General features: G+C 40.2%; 2 protein-coding genes across 3 annotated transcripts; one reads left to right on the top strand and one right to left on the bottom strand.

The window, feature by feature from the left end:
* The first annotated feature begins 136 nt into the window (after positions 1–136).
* si:ch211-132b12.7 (uncharacterized protein LOC564531 homolog) lies at positions 137–6,971 on the top strand. Of its 2 annotated transcripts, none has more exons than XM_056374413.1 (4): positions 137–420; positions 2,579–2,761; positions 4,097–4,296; positions 4,635–6,971. In XM_056374413.1, the coding sequence occupies exons 2-4, from the start codon at positions 2,587–2,589 to the stop codon at positions 5,664–5,666; spliced, it is 1,407 nt and encodes a 468-aa protein (XP_056230388.1). In that variant the 5' UTR covers positions 137–420; positions 2,579–2,586; the 3' UTR covers positions 5,667–6,971. The 2 variants fall into 2 exon arrangements, with proteins under 2 accessions (XP_056230388.1, XP_056230389.1); XM_056374414.1 differs by lacking the exon at positions 137–420 and adding an exon at positions 511–798.
* An 83-nt stretch (positions 6,972–7,054) lies between these two features.
* LOC130167888 (sodium- and chloride-dependent GABA transporter 2-like) lies at positions 7,055–14,462 on the bottom strand. Its single transcript, XM_056374412.1, has 15 exons — positions 14,274–14,462; positions 14,051–14,185; positions 12,730–12,870; positions 12,013–12,100; positions 11,761–11,893; positions 11,546–11,680; positions 11,372–11,475; positions 11,127–11,251; positions 9,767–9,879; positions 9,542–9,679; positions 9,195–9,297; positions 8,640–8,740; positions 8,314–8,484; positions 7,701–7,816; positions 7,055–7,587 (listed from the first exon to the last, which is right to left on the bottom strand). Exons 1-14 carry the CDS (start codon positions 14,431–14,433, stop codon positions 7,709–7,711), a joined length of 1,755 nt encoding a protein of 584 aa, XP_056230387.1. The 5' UTR covers positions 14,434–14,462; the 3' UTR covers positions 7,055–7,587; positions 7,701–7,708.
* Between the last annotated feature and the right edge of the window lie 1,140 nt (positions 14,463–15,602).

Raw genomic sequence — 15,602 nt, 5'->3', positions numbered from 1 at the left:
CGTGACTTATCCTCCAACAAGCCTGTTTTCTGCACACTTTGGTTTCCTCCACTACCGCTGTCTAATATCTGATTGGCTGTCGTAGTTTTCTCACGGACCAATGGCCGTTCAGTGCACAGACAGATCATTTTTATTGTGTCTGGTAGGTGGTCCATCTGGCGGCCCTGGGTCCAACTAAGGTGGCAGACCGACACTTACCAGCTCCATGTTTAATTGTGTTATCAGTGGGCTGCTTTGTGTCAGTTTTGTACCTTCACACAGGCTCTAATGACGTAATGTGTCGATATTGATTATGTATTTTCTTCCCCCTACTCTGACATTTCGTCGTAGCGTCAAACGGCGGCGTCAAGCTAGCCAGAATTAGCCACCGGGATTTCAAAACAAAAGCCTGATTGTTGCTACTGTTGGATAAACGTTTATGTAAGTACTGTCTGAATATAAAATCAATATGATTACTTCTGATAGAGTTGGAATTTAACGGACTAGTTGGTGTTATTAACAAAATCCTGTGTTTTGTTTATAGTTGTGTGTTATATATTGAAACCAAACGGATATGTTGTTTCTTCCTCTGACCAGCTTGATAGACGTTGCCTTAGCTCAACCCGTTTTCACTGTAGTCTTATCACACGGCATTTTTGACAAAGAGAAAAATGTTTAATTTTTCTGTACTGTAATTCTGACATAACAGTTCCAGCATGGTCCTGCTTGTTTACGTTAGCTTTATCCGGCTTCCTCAAACTGAGCATAAGGGGAAAAACGATCTTTAATTGGAAATAATTGGCTGTTGCACATTTAGAGGTAAGTTTTCCAATGTCGGTAGGAGCGATAATAAATCTATTGGCTTTGAGAAAACGTGATATTGCCAAATCTCTGCACTTCCTATTCAAGCTTTCACTCTTTTATAACTTTTACGTTTTTTTTCACGTGGCTATTAATGTAATAACGACACGTAATGTCGTTTAAAATTTTAACCACTTCGTCTATTGTGTATTTTGTGTACGACTGGTGTGAGAAGTGTATGTTAGAGAGGGCAGGACTCAAAGTTAAGGGTTACATAACATGAGGAAGGGGGGGGGGGGGGGGGGGGGTAGCTGCTGCTGCCTCAGCTGAGAGCGACATGTGCTGCCTTCACGGAACCACTCCCTTCGCGAAATATCAAAAGTTTTACATACTTCCTGCATAGATGAAATAAACCGTGAAAAAGGAGACGTTGTATTTATCAATATTGGAGAGCACTAGTGGACCTCTGCAGGGACAAAGACTGTACAGCCCGTTCAGGGAAAGCTCTAACTTATGGCAGTTTAAACAAAATTGCCTTGACAGGAGTTGACACTGAAGTTATACTGTTGATCTAAAAAGTCAACTATCAATTAGAAACCTAACACATGTGTCTTCCCCGGCAGAGCATTACATCTTGCTGCAGTGTAAATTAAAAATTTGAATAGAAACTGCAAAGTTTGTCAATTCGTAAAAGACATCTTCTCCTCTCCGAGACAAGAGAAAGCACAGCAGAGCGATGATGTTGTGCAAGGTCATCTATGAGAGGTGGTGTGGCAGATAATTTCCCAAAATGGTTCACCCATGTACTACATAATCCTCCGTTTTTTTTTTTTACTTTGTACCATCAGATACAGTAATTGCCTCCAAACCCTGTTTGACAAATTGTGTGTATCTACACTATAGGGGTGCTGTACCTATGCATCACAGGGCATCACTTTCTTATAGACAAATGAGTTGTAGTACAATAGGTTCCTGGTGAATAACTCAAACTATGTATGGACAAATTAGTATTTAATCCAGTTCTATCAGCCTTGTACTAATTTTAATCCACATTGTTCAATCAGTTAAAGCCTAATTATATATTTATTTGTTTGTTTTAAAAGCCCCTTGTCAGACATTTCTTTCACTGCTCAGGTATCTGTCAGATGCCATTGACAGGCAAAATGTGAGGACATATGTGGAGTGCCATTTTGCCTGCTGCGGCTTCCAGATTGATAGTTGTCATGCAGGTGCATGAAAGACATGTCTCTGTCTGTTAGCTTGAATTACAGCATTTTGTTTGGGTTAACAACCGAGTAACAGGCTCAGTATTCTCTGTGAGGTATTAATAGAAGTAATGCACAGGCTGTTATCGTGTGAAAGTTGCCATGGTTACACCCCCTAAAGTCAATCACCCAACCGCCAGTATGTGCCATTGTGGATTCACCTGCAGAAAAGCATTGACAACACCACTAAAATGGTGTAAAGTTGTCATGCAATATATTGCACAAACAGCTTAGGAAAGAATTCGGGGAAATGTTGTTACAGACTGCCCAATATTACAGAGAAGAGGAGCAACATGATATTTATCTAGGAGGTATGTGTAGCATTAACACAACAGGTTTTTTAAATAAAACTGGTGCTGCCGCAAAAGTGTGATTATTGTTGTCATCTAAAGGATTTCAATTTAATTTTCTATACCGATAGACATAATTGGTCATGTGATCATGTTATCAGTCTTATCACAGTTCTGAAAATATGTTATTATGTCTGTGTTTCCCAATATTTACAGACAGAATATCATGTGTTTTCTCATTAGGGTCCAGTATGCCTAAGGAACAGTCTTGCTTGAGCGAGCACAGTCCTTGTGCCACGTCCAGCAAGGATGCTAAAGATAAGAGCAACAGTACGACTCTGCTGGCAATACGTGATTCGAAAGATGCCGACGATTCCAGTGGAAGGGGCTCCCACTGCAGCTCAGAAAAAGACTCTGGCTACTCTGGTGAGTTGACGTAAATGTGGCAGCAATATGACAAGAGAATTGACAAATTGCCAAGTTTGATTCTCTATAGCTATTTCCCATACACTCCCACGTGTATCTGTACAAGTCAGCACAGGCAGTAATAATTAGAAAAGCTGGATGGGACAAACAGTGCAGTATATAATGGGCAGGGCACTTTCTTTGGTTTTGAAATCAAACAATAACAAAATAGGTCACTGTGTTGATCTTCAGGTTTAATTTGTGTAGGTTTACATCCATGTCAGTTGACGCGTGTAGGAACTGTAAACGTTTTCTTGCTAAACCCCATAAAATTCAGGGGACAGAGGTTAATTGAAGAAAGTTACCAATACTTCAATGAAGACGTCATATCGTCAAAATCGTCAGTTTGACCAGACCTTGGTTGCCGTGGCTGTGTGTTAAAGATCATTATCCTGCTGCATTGACCTAAAACTGATGTAAAAAGAGAGTCAGCACTTCAATCTCATAGCCATTATTTCATTTCAAATCCAGAGAGCCAAAACATGATAAATGTGCTGCTTTCCTAATACTAACTACTGAAGCAACGATGTTGTATAACGTGACTCTTATAAAACCTGAATCTAATCCAAACCACAGTAATTGGAAATGCTGTTAAATGGGTGAGTCAGTGGTAATGTATGGTTGGATTGTATAGGGTGTGATACGTTTATGATGGGTGCCTTCTTGCAGCAAGGCAAAGCTTATGATAAATTTGTATGAATCAGTGTGGTCTGACATAAAAAAAACTAAAACAACAAAAAACAATGTCACATATTATGTAGTTGGATACAGTAACTCACATTTCTTATGCCTGTACTAGTTATACAAGCAGCACTGTGCTGAAACAGGTAACTTTTGTTGCTAGGACAGCATTCATGTGGACAAATCCAATCCAACAGCGCTTTCTGGTGGCTATACAGGTTAACAGCAGAGTCAACATGAGGCTTTTATAGCATTTTCCACAAACATGACTACAAAGCGGGTTACTAATGCGCAACAGCCAAAGTACATCATACGTTATGTAATGTAAGCATGACAGCATTAATTACTGATCATCAAATGACAGACGGTAAAGGTAATTTATGGTCATTAAATACATGACAAACCTGTTTTCACAGGTATGTATGCCAAGGTGAATACTGTAACTGTCAGCATGTCTGTCTCTCTTCACTTCCCTTTTGTGAACATAAAGTAAAAGTTTAAAAATGCAACAGTATCACTACCAACTTACTATGTTAAAACAGTTCAACTGTCCCTTTGAGCATGGCTTTACTCTGTCAGCATTTCTCAGTTCTCTCTGTTGTGTCTTCTGTGCAGACGGCTCAGACTGGCAGCAGACAGATGTGGAGGACCAGCACAGCAACAAAAGCCAGTCCAGAGGCAGTGAGTGTGCAGAAACCACACAGCCAGGTAAAAACCAAGAACGTGGGCAAGGAAATCCTGGGAATCATACCCTGATGCCAGCAGGCCATGAGCTACCACCCATCTACATAATCAAGAACATGGTGCTGAAGCAGGTAAGGCAGGTGTAGGTGCAGGCACTGACGTAGGAAATTCGATACATACTATTTATTTAGAAACAAATATAAGAATTAGGATGTGAAGAATAAGGACTGGAACTGTAAGAATGGTATGTATTTGAAAATTCTGGGCTACATTTCAACTCTTTGGAGCATCTCAGTTATTTTGGTGTTCTTTTTTTTCCATTCATGTGTGGTAGTGTATACGTTTGTTGTCTTCATATTTCTGTAATGTACATTTACTTCTTCCCTTCCTTCAAATACAGTGTTTCCTTTTTGGTCCTTGATTTCTCTGTGTTTCGTACTTGTGTTCCTCTTCCTTCCTTTGCCACTAGCCGGGCACCATCCAGAAAACAGGTCAGGTGCTCTGGGAGTCCGGCAGTTCTGGTGTTCCCCACATGATTCTTTGCCAGCAGCCTAGCTTGTTGCCAACCACCTCGCAGCTCCAGAAGACCTTGTCCTGGAAGTCCAACGTCACAGGGAAGAAAATAAAAGGCACATACCTGCCTATTTTCAACTCCTACCCCCGCATTGCACCACACCCCAGTAAGAAGCCGCCTGATAAATCCTCATCAAATGGGGATTCCCAGAATCTGAGCAAGAGGGTTTGCACAGAACACAAGAGTGATAACACACCTGTGACCAGGAGTCTACCTGACCAGCACCTTTATAAGCAACCCAAATTAGCAGTCTCAGCCTCTGGGCAGCCTTGTTCCTCTTCAACCAGAGATAGTCCATCCTCCTCCAGCTCCGTTACTGCCTCCTCGAGCCAGAGCTCGCCATCTGTGTCCAGTGTCCACACCACCACCACCTCCCCTTCCCTTCCAACTAGAGGGCTTAACAGAAACGGCACCACCAGTGCTCGCCATCGCCGTTTTCTCAACACGGTAGAAATCCTCAGACAGTCAGGTTTGTTGGAAATTACACTGCGCACGAAAGACCTGCTGCAACAGAGCAACGCCACAGAGCGAGACATTGCCCAGTTGCGCCAGCACGCAGAGCTACTGTCTCAGGCTGCCAGCAACCCCAGCTGCAACATTAATGGTATCGCAGCCTGGGAATGTCTACACAGAGCCATGGCCGAGTCCAGCAGCTACCCCAACCTCAAACTCCTGCAGAATTTACAAATCCTGTCTCAACCAGACTCTGCTGGTCAACCGGAGAGTGTTGCCACAGGTGAAACCAACAGGCCTCTAGCTGCTGAGAACTCACAAGTGCCAGCATCTCGCCTTCTCACCACCCTGTTGGACCCAAACCAGAACTGTCCGGTGTCACAGCAGCTTCAGTCAGAGCAAAGCAGGATGCTCGAGGACGAAAAAACCTCAGACAAAGTCACCTTTATGCCTCCTGACAGTTCTACCGGTTAGCACAATCTGCGGTGCCTTCAGAGGGACAGCAGGTTCTCAGGGTAGCCATTGGAGAACCAGTAGCTATGTTGGATATTGTGTGTTTTTCATGGTTTATCCCTTGTTATTTAAACCTAGTTTTAAAGGGGTTGCACAAAATATCTCTGCAGGACAATGGAAATCCAAAGGTGACTCAGTTTTATTGCTTACTGTACATATTGCAGTTTTGTTTCCAGTTCCCTTCACCAGAGTTAAGTGTTTGACATCTGAAAGCTGATCCTGTAATTAATGCACTAAAGTTCTATTTATTCCCAAAGCACCATTTTGCATCACCACTGCAGACTTTGTAGATCCACACATAGGTGGAGAGCATCTCTGCATGTGAGCCACTTAAAAGATTATGTGAAGATAAAATGTGTTCCCCACGAGGAAGAGGATATTGGCTTGCACACACAAGTGGTACTTTATGCGATTATGATAACTTGAGTGTGTACTATTTTTAATTGTTAATTTGATCGTTTTGCTGTCACACCAGACTAACTTTATTCAGGGAAAATATGAATAAATCAATCTCCTGGTAGATAAATGTTGAAAAAATGGTTTCTCATCATTTATTTCACCCAAGAGAGAGAGAGGGTAAGCAGTCACCAAGGTTGGTGCCTTCAAAACAACATAGCTGAACATAAAGGCTCTCAGGGAGCTTAATGCTACAGAGAAAATCCCTCTGTAACGTAACAGACTGCACTACACTGGACTGTTGCAAGGACTTGTTTTCAAATGCTTCTGAACAAAGCCTTTAAAACTCTTTATCACTTGATATTTTTATGCTTTATCAGGGCTCATCATCACCACAGGTTATCATACAAATTTACTTCAGTGAAGTCTTTATCTATTTTATATAAACACGTCTTGTGATAATGGAAGCAATTCAACCCCAGACTATGAATTCAACACAGCATCTTCAAGATAATCAGTTCAACCATTTCCTCTCATGCAGCAGCTCTGTTGTCCGTTTTCACTTTGATGATGTTTTTGTTTGCACCAAGCCACCGGTTGTTGGTGTTATGTGGTCATCTGTTTTGTTCATAGACGGAGCACAGTTTGCAATGTGTGCGTGAGAGAGTTTGACAGGGTTTATGTTTAAAAGTATGTTGACTAAGTGATTTTATACGTGTGGCATGTGTATGATTTTTCTTCCATTTTGCTGTACTTGTGCATATGACAGCACTGCCAGCAGCGCACACATTTATGAGATTTAAAGTGGTTTATACGGTGTATTTTTCATAATTTTAAGGTATTTAAATAAAGCGATACATGAAAATGTGACTTTTTCAGTTTGTCATATGACTCTTTTCAACTTGCATCTCATATTATGAAAACAAGCCCTGAGGGAAGAAAGGAAAAAAAGAAAAAAAAAGAATTTTGTAATTGTTTGCTTTTGTAATACTGATTTCGGCCGCAAGAGGCTGAAGTGCACCACTAACCAGTAACCCAAATTGGACTAAAAGCATTCATGTTTCCGTCTAGTTGTTGTTAAATTTCTCCATCCAAAACACAGTACATATAATGTGTGTTAGCAAGTTACGTAACATTGCTGTTTACCAAGAAATGTATTTTAATCAGAAACACTTAAGGAAGTCGGTTGAGAAAGTATAAGGAGCAACAAAGACCACATGTAAGAAATGGATCACATTAGACTTTCGCTTCAGAGGCTGTGAATTTTGTTATGTTTATTGATTAAGTTAACTATTCTTTTCAGTTTTTTCTTTATCTTTATTTCAAACCTTTCATCTAGAGATTCTATCACATCTTTTCTGGAAAAATATCAATTTACGAAATGGGGGCTTTTATGTGAAACATATAGTTGGTTCTTTTTCATCCAGTGTTGGACACTGAAAGGAGGAAGTCTTGCTCATCTTTGACCTCTGGATTCTAGACTTGCCTGAGGAAAAGCAGAGACAGTAATATCACAGTCAGTAACCAGCCCGCTCTGTGCCAGATCGTACTTGTTGGGTCCATAGGTATAGTTGCCAAATTGGTTAAGGATTGGATAACCTTTCATATCAATCAGTGAACTGTTGAAGGGCTTCCCCTCCGACGCGCTGCAGCTCAGCCTCTTTCTTTTGGGTCAGTGAGTAGTCCAGGTCAGGTCGACAAAGACGATGGAAACGCTAAGAAATTTAAATAAATATTCACCAGTAATTTTCAATACCAAACTTTCCACTGACCTGGATCAAATGTGTAAAATTAAAGCCCTTGTTATGAGTTGGTTGCATAATATGGGTTTATTGCATTGTTGCAGTGGTGAAACAGCATTAAGACAATAATACTATTAATCAATAATACTGCATGTTGGCTGTTGGATCTTTCAAAGTTTGTACTCTGGATATGAACATTATAATTAAGGCTAGATGGAGACTTTAATTAACTTAAACATTTTAAACTTTTAAAGGACATTTCTGCTACATAATAATAATTTTAAAAATGTAAAAAGGTGATAAGATCTGTTAGACTACAGGTATTCAGATTTTTATTGGAACATACTCAAATTTTATTTATTAGTTAATATTTTGCACAAGGATTTAAAGAAGAAAGGAGTCATGAAGCACATGAACCGAGTCAATGCCATTTGATTTCATTATCATAATATATAACTAAGTTCTCCCACCTGACTGAGGGTTCCAGTTCCAGTTCCCAGCTTATATAATGCCCAACCTGGCACAAGCAGGATGGAGGACAGGGCCATTACCCAGCCCAACACATATGCCCAGGCTGGGTACACATACCAGCGATTGAACGTTAGAGGCTGGTACTCCACTAAAGAACATATAAAAGAGCCCTGAGAAAACAATGAAGAGACATTCAGTAGTTTGTTATTTTGTCAGCGTTATATATATAATTTATCTGGATATTTCAGTAAAGTGCAAAATGCATATTCAGGTGAACATGAGGATATTCATAATGCACATATGCAACACTGAAAGCCTGACTCACCAGGGAGACCAGTGGTGTGAGGTAGAGCCAGCAGATTTTGAAGAATGGGTTGGCACGCACACCTGTCATGTCCTTTATGATGTCATACAACCGCTCGATCCCTTGATGGGAGATGAGGTTGGATAAATAGTACAGAATGACCTGATGAGGCCAGATGTTTGTGAATGATTGGTGTGATTTAAAGGGGAACAGTTTTCTTCAGTCTGTCAGTTGCATAATGCTCACTTTAGCTCTGGAGGTTCTGTGTCAAATGTGGGGAAGAGACATGGTTGAAAGATAATTGAAATACATGGATGTGTACCAAAACAATGCTATTGGTTGCATAATGAGAATGTAGGATCAAGAGTCTCTACTGAAGTTCAGTACTACATTGCTGGACTACCCTCCATATAAAACTAGGTGTAAAAACAACAATTCACAATCATACAGGGGGTTTACAGACATATAGGGTTAGCCGAGACCAGTTGCCAGGTAACCATCAGAGACTCCAGAGGGTTACTACAGACATGACAGAGGAATAAAAGAGGAACTATTCCTTTTAAACAGCAAACCTACCAAATACCCATCCTAGTGCCAGGGTTTCAAACACACAGAGAAAGAGGATGCAGGCTCCGTTACAAGCGTAGTAGTCAAACATCTGGAACACATACATCCCTCCCTGGAGACAACAGCAGAGACATTTATTATGACATTTTAATGTAGAACTCAATTTGGAAATATGGAAGACTATTGGAGCCAATATTTTCACATTATTACATCAACTTTTATGTTGTTATGAGAAAAATGTTATAATAACCTGAAAGCATCAAAATAAGGACGTAAAAATTGTTGTATTTTGACAGCAATGCACAGCCACATTGGGGTAATAAATAAAAAATGTAGGTATCAGACTAAGTACTGACCTCAGTGATCATGACAACCTGAGAACAGAAGCATGTGAGGCAGAAGAGGAGGAGGAAGCGCTCCCGTTGGCCTGCTCTGCGCATTACAGTAGGAAACATATCTATGATAGACGTCATCACCACCTCCATAGCGACAAACTGAACAGAGAACAGACAAGACAGAATAAGAAGATTTCCAAATGGAAATGGGTTCTTCTATGAAAAAAGAGTCAGTGTGCATCTTACTTGTGTGTCCAGACCCAGGAGAATGAGCATGACAAAGAAACAGATGGACCACAGTTGAGGCACAGGCATCATGGCTACAGCCTGAGGGTATGCAATGAATGCCAGGCCTGGACCTGGGAAACAACATCAGATTGGATGCTGGACTGGTCTCCTACTATCTGTATTAGATCTCTTCTTGAGTGTGTCTCAATGGCAGATCAAGAAAATTATCTTTACAGAAAACTGAATGCAAATTGTAAAGGAAAAAAATCCTAATTACCTACAGTATGTTGCTGTCAACAACAAGGGCCAAGGCACTGCATTATTTTTGTGATCATTTGTAGTTTTTATTCATGGTTTTTCATGAGGACGTGTGGAACAAAAAGTGGGAATAAGTGGAATTAAAAAAGAGCATAGTGACATGTGATTTATATGAGATCTGAGTACTGTATGTCAATTAGTGTTTACTGATGATTGAGGGAAGCACTGTAGCTGGGAAGTCTGCCTGATTGTGTTTGTGATGTAAATATTTGGGTAGGGAGAAGAAGAGACATGAGAGTGAAGCAACATGAGCAGAGTTAGGGCCTGACTATGAGGACTGAGTGAAAAAGTGCAAAGGTTCATCTAAAGTTGATCAATTTCCATGCACATGGTTGCGTTTGCCCAGACATCAAGCGGGGGCTAAGACTACATACACCAACCCCCACAGTGGCCCCGCACTACATCAGATGATAGTAAACCACATCGCTCCCCTTGCCAACAGAATTCAAACACCCAAAACATGCCAGCTAGAGTCAGCTGCTATGCCTGGGTCTGTAGGGTGCACACTGCATACCAGAGCAGGAATGCATGCAGTGTAAAAGAGGTGACCGTCAGTTGTGTCTGCTTACACTGGCTTTACGCTGAGTAAGTGTTATTGTGCCTGTTGTGTCTGAGGTTGACCTCAAGGTGGCAGAAAAGATTCTACCCATCATGGATCAGTGGTGGAGGAAGTGATTCATAAGATAAAAGTACCTGTACAACAATGCAAAAATTCTCCATTACAAGTAACAGTACATACGTTTTAACAGAAAGAATTTCTTAAAGTTTTTCTGTTGTCGTTTGTTGTTGTTCACAAGCCAAATGGTTGAGAACCACTGGTTTAATCTTAACAATGTGAGATATTTTAAAGCTTATCAGCTAAATGTTTTTATATAGAATTTAAAGTTACTTGTAAGTAACATAGTAACATAAAATGTATTTAAACTATTAAAGTTACTGGTAGACTACACTTCAGGGTGGAGGCCTCCTCTGCACGGCCAGAATTTAGTGATGCTCTGTAATGTTGGGTCTAGGAAGACAAGGTTGCATCTTTCTGAATATCTCTAGTGGCTTCCATTACCTGACTCAGCCACTTCTGCAATGGGAACGCCCTGCTCATGAGCCATGAACCCCAGCACCGAGAAGACTGCAAATCCAGCTACCACACTGGTGCCACTGTTCAGCAAACACAGCCACAGACAGTCTCTGCAAAACATAAAAACACAGTGCATCCTCTACAAATTCCTAGCACATGGTTGATCATTTTCGATATGCTGCTGCTTAGCTCTTGATCAGGTAAGTAGCTACACACTGACAAATACTTACTTATAGCAGTTGTTGTTATAAGTGTTGTAGCTGCCTAGCACAGTTAAGGAGCCCACACCCACACTGTATGAGAAGAAGATCTGAGCCCCAGCCTCCATCCACACCTGTTCCAATAAAGCAGCAGTGAGTACATTTGTCCACTTACACTGCCACGGCATATCTTTAGGATCCCACCTGTGGATCTGTGAGTCGTGAAGGTTCAGGCAGGAGATAAAACAGCACTCCTTGCAGAGCACCAGGAAGAGAGAGGCCACGGATCAAAAGAATTAACAACATCAAATAGGGAAAGGTAGCAGTGAAATAAACCACCTGGGGAAAAAAGACAGATATGATATTAAGATAGTAATATTGTATAGACATTTACCACAGTTTAGGACTTTTATTAATACCTTTCCTGTAGATTTGACCCCTTTCCAGATGCAAAAGTAGCAGATGATCCACATGACAATAAGACACAACAGCACCTCCCACCTGATGCTGCCTATCTCCTCAATCCCCGCTGAAATAGCGAGCACTCGTCGTCTATGGAAAAAGATCAACAAGAACAAAATGTTGTTTTATCTTGCATGAAATTCAACTAAATTGTTTCTTGGAATGTGAAGAACAGTCTGGGGGCTTAGTTTTTTTAATGATAGACTTACTCCCAGAATTCAGTCGCAGCAGAGGTTGAATTAGTCTGGTTGGTCCATTGGACGGTGTTATTTCTTGTTGAAAAGTCTACACAGTCATCTGAAAGGAGAGTAAGATTCAGGTCAATAATTGATATCATTTAAAAACAGTTTGTCAGAGTTTTGCCTTGTTGGTAACATTGAATAGCATCATGCATAGCTTATCAATCATGCTGTGGTGTGCTGTGGTGTCCCATTGTTTCATGTATAGGAAATTTTTCTTAATGCATCTGTGATGTTTAAAAACACATAGATGATTCTTAAAAATGCTTTTAACTTTCATTATTTTCATACCAAATGTCTGAGAAAGGTGCTCTAAATTTTATGAAAACATACGGTTTGTCTTATCTTTTTCAGATAAGACATTTTGACATGACACAGTAGGAAAAGTACATACTAAAATCAGTGATGGCTGAATCCCATTTAGCTGCTGGCTAATATGGTGGAAAAAATGATTCAACATAAGACATCATGGAAATGCAATCAATCATTTTTCTGTACAAAATTACAGGTGTAGTTTCAGTTTATATATATTGTTACCCACCTGATTGATACAAAACATGAAACCACTACTGACCTCATTAAAATTCACTGATATGTGATAACATATCACACAAATCATGCAAATAGTATTATCATGTCCTGTGTTACACATGTCAACCTTAAGCCATGTGACAGTGCCCATTTTACCTGTGTTCCAGTAGTTGTCGCAGCTGGACCAGGGCAGCTGGGAGCTGAAGGAGAACACCAGGTAGAGCAAAGCCCAGGACAGGATAATAATGTAGGTCATACAGCTGTAGAAGAGGATCAGCTGCCCACCATAGCCAATACCTACGGGGCCAGATATGCATTAGAAGAACCTGACTTCCTCCATTCAGTAAACCAGTCATTGGTCAGGATCACTAGAACCTAACACCTGACAAATGACATGACTCACCCAAGGGACTAATTTACCTCCAAAGATAAATAAAAGGAAATAAAAATTATTACAATTTTATAGTTTTGCAAATATAAGGCCAAACGAAAATTTAAAGAATGGCACTTTTCATTCTTTTTCTTTCTTTTTTTTTTTTTTTTTTACCTGAGCTTACCTGAGGGAATGTACATGTAGCAGATAACTCATGTTTAAAATATTCAGTCCTTGTTATAAGAAACATTCCTCCTTTGGTTTACCATTCCATCTCTATATAGTTAGACAGTTTAAAAAAACAAAAACAAAGAACAAATATTTTTCATTTCATGTGTTCTTGTTCCTTGTCAAAACCTGGCACCTACATTACCCACAATGCAACTCTACTGCCGATACTTCGGTAAGAGATTCAGGGGTGTCACAATGAATGTATTATGGGTGTCATGCTAATAGCGGCTAATGTAGCATTTGAGCTTCTAGCTAATGGCAGAGAGCCGGTTACAGACGTCTGGTGAGTTCACTTCGACTCTGTCACTGTTTATGTGACTTCGTGCAGCCGTTTTGAAGCCACAAGGGTTAATACAACTTCATTCACTTATGCAGTAGCGGGTCGCTAACACCTGTAAAGTTTGACTTGAGTTTGATGAGTGTTCCTTAAAATAAACATTCAATAACACAACTAAAAACATTTCCAACTTCCCTTGTTTAAATATTAATATATATTTTTTGCTTGAAAAAGGGGTCACGGAGAACATGTAGATGTTAGTTTGTCAATGTTTGCCTTGTGCTGACAACCATTATATATGGTCTTTCATCATTTGTGTTTAAGCTTGTTACAGTAAGGAAGTGTGGGTAATGTGTTACTGCCTCACACATCCCTTCTTAGTGTGATTACCTCAGTCAAACACTGAACTGCCTGAACTGAAAAAAGAAACTTTCCCACAGTGGGGAAATACCATAAGTCTATAATGACAGCTACTCCTGTCAGCAATCATTTCAAAAATAATTTCCAGTGAGTCTTGCTTTTTCCAGCTTTTTGTGGTTGGTACAATAGGTGAACTTTTTGCCTTGTTCTGTTACAATCGGTCCTGAACAGTTTACCCTCTGCCAGCGGGCACAGCTTCCTCCAGCAGGTGATACCGCCCTCCTGGGTGTACTGGCCTATGGTGGTCTCCAGCAGGAATAGAGGTATGCCACAGGTCACCACAAATACCAGATACGGCACCAGGAATGCACCTGAATTTACAAAATACACAACAGTGCATACCTGTACTATGCATTTTGGATAACAAGCAGTGAGTATTGTTTATTATGTTATGCTTACCCCCTCCGTTTTTGTAGCAGAGGTAAGGAAACCTCCACACGTTGCCCAGTCCGACAACATTTCCCGCCACAGCCAGGAGAAACTCCACCTTACTGCCCCAGTGTCCTCTCTCCTCCATCTCTTCTTGCTTGTTTTGTGTCTCTTGTTTTCTATTCAACATCCCCAAAAGCTCAGTCTGGACCCAATCTTCCTTTTAACCTCTGTGCTTCGTGTTCAGGTTGTCTCTGCCTCTTCATGGATTCCTTACAGGTGTAATGAGTAACCGCCTGACAGTTATTCAGTTCTCATTTGTAATGTAACTTACCTCCTGGCCGAGCTGGAATTTCAATCTCTAAAAGAACAGCTGATCGTTAATTAAACAATTTTTGCTTTCCTTGAGAAACTGACTTCTGCAAGGAAAGGCTTAAGTTATTCACACTTTTAACTAAGAATCAAACACATTTTTTAATATAAATTTCAACATTATGTAGTTAAGTAGATATCTGAAGCCTTCAGATATCTGAAAGCTGGTGACACAGACATTGATATATGCTGCAGCACTACGTCATAACAGGCCTAAAATAATCTTCGCCAAACTTCGCCTGTCAGACTGTGTCTGCATAATCAAAGTCTGGTTTGAAAGAAGCCATGTGGGCTCACTCCGAAACATTAAACAGATGTTTGCAGGGAAGATTCTGCAGTTGAAGTAAAGCATGACCACTTGGTTTCTCAATATCTTCCGGTGGTATTTGTGATGTGTCAATTGAAATTCAACAAGTTGCATACCTCTTACACATCATGCTTAATTTCCCCTGTGTTTTCAGATTCCTTGCCTTCATCAGGACTGTACATGAGGTCTGTGTACTTTCATAAAAATCCTTTCCTACAAACAAACCAGCTGTAAACCAAATCAGACCAAACATTTCTCAATACTCAGCATAACTCATATAATCATCATAGTAGTTGACAATTTTTTTCTTTCTGCCCATGAAAATATGTCATAATCATAATTAACCATCAGGAGCATAAAAGTGTATTTTTTGATATAGCCAAATCAAATCTTAAAGGTCTCAGGTAAAACATTTTCTAACATATTATTGTGATGTTGCACATATCATCTAATTATTCTATACATATCCTCATCTGTCCTAACTTCATATTTATTGAGTTGTATCTGTTCTTAGCAGCCGCTTCTTTTTATCACATGCCCAGCCACACAAATGGAAGCACATATATATAAGCTATTTTCACATTGTCATTATGAGTAAATGATGCAATATATTTTGTCCTAGGTAATTAGCCTTAGGAGCCTGCATCAGTCAGACTTTGCTCAAATGATAGTTGATCATC

Source organism: Seriola aureovittata, chromosome 4 (genome assembly GCF_021018895.1).
Source record: "Seriola aureovittata isolate HTS-2021-v1 ecotype China chromosome 4, ASM2101889v1, whole genome shotgun sequence".
In the NCBI taxonomy this organism is placed as follows: Eukaryota; Metazoa; Chordata; class Actinopteri; order Carangiformes; family Carangidae; genus Seriola; species Seriola aureovittata.
Note: the sequence above shows the minus strand (reverse complement) of the source record. Positions and strands in the feature narration are given on the sequence as shown.

Coding starts and splice junctions, on each gene's coding strand:
- si:ch211-132b12.7 (XM_056374413.1), top strand. CDS start 2,587: ATGCCTAAGGAACAGTCTTGCTTGAGCGAGCACAGTCCTTGTGCCACG. Junction 2,762..4,096: donor AAAAGACTCTGGCTACTCTG/GTGAGTTGACGT, acceptor TCTTCTGTGCAG/ACGGCTCAGACTGGCAGCAG. Junction 4,297..4,634: donor AGAACATGGTGCTGAAGCAG/GTAAGGCAGGTG, acceptor CTTTGCCACTAG/CCGGGCACCATCCAGAAAAC.
- LOC130167888 (XM_056374412.1), bottom strand. CDS start 14,433: ATGTTGAATAGAAAACAAGAGACACAAAACAAGCAAGAAGAGATGGAG. Junction 9,680..9,766: donor TCCTGGGTCTGGACACACAA/GTAAGATGCACA, acceptor TTCTCTGTTCAG/TTTGTCGCTATGGAGGTGGT. Junction 7,817..8,313: donor GAACTGGAACCCTCAGTCAG/GTGGGAGAACTT, acceptor TAAATTTCTTAG/CGTTTCCATCGTCTTTGTCG.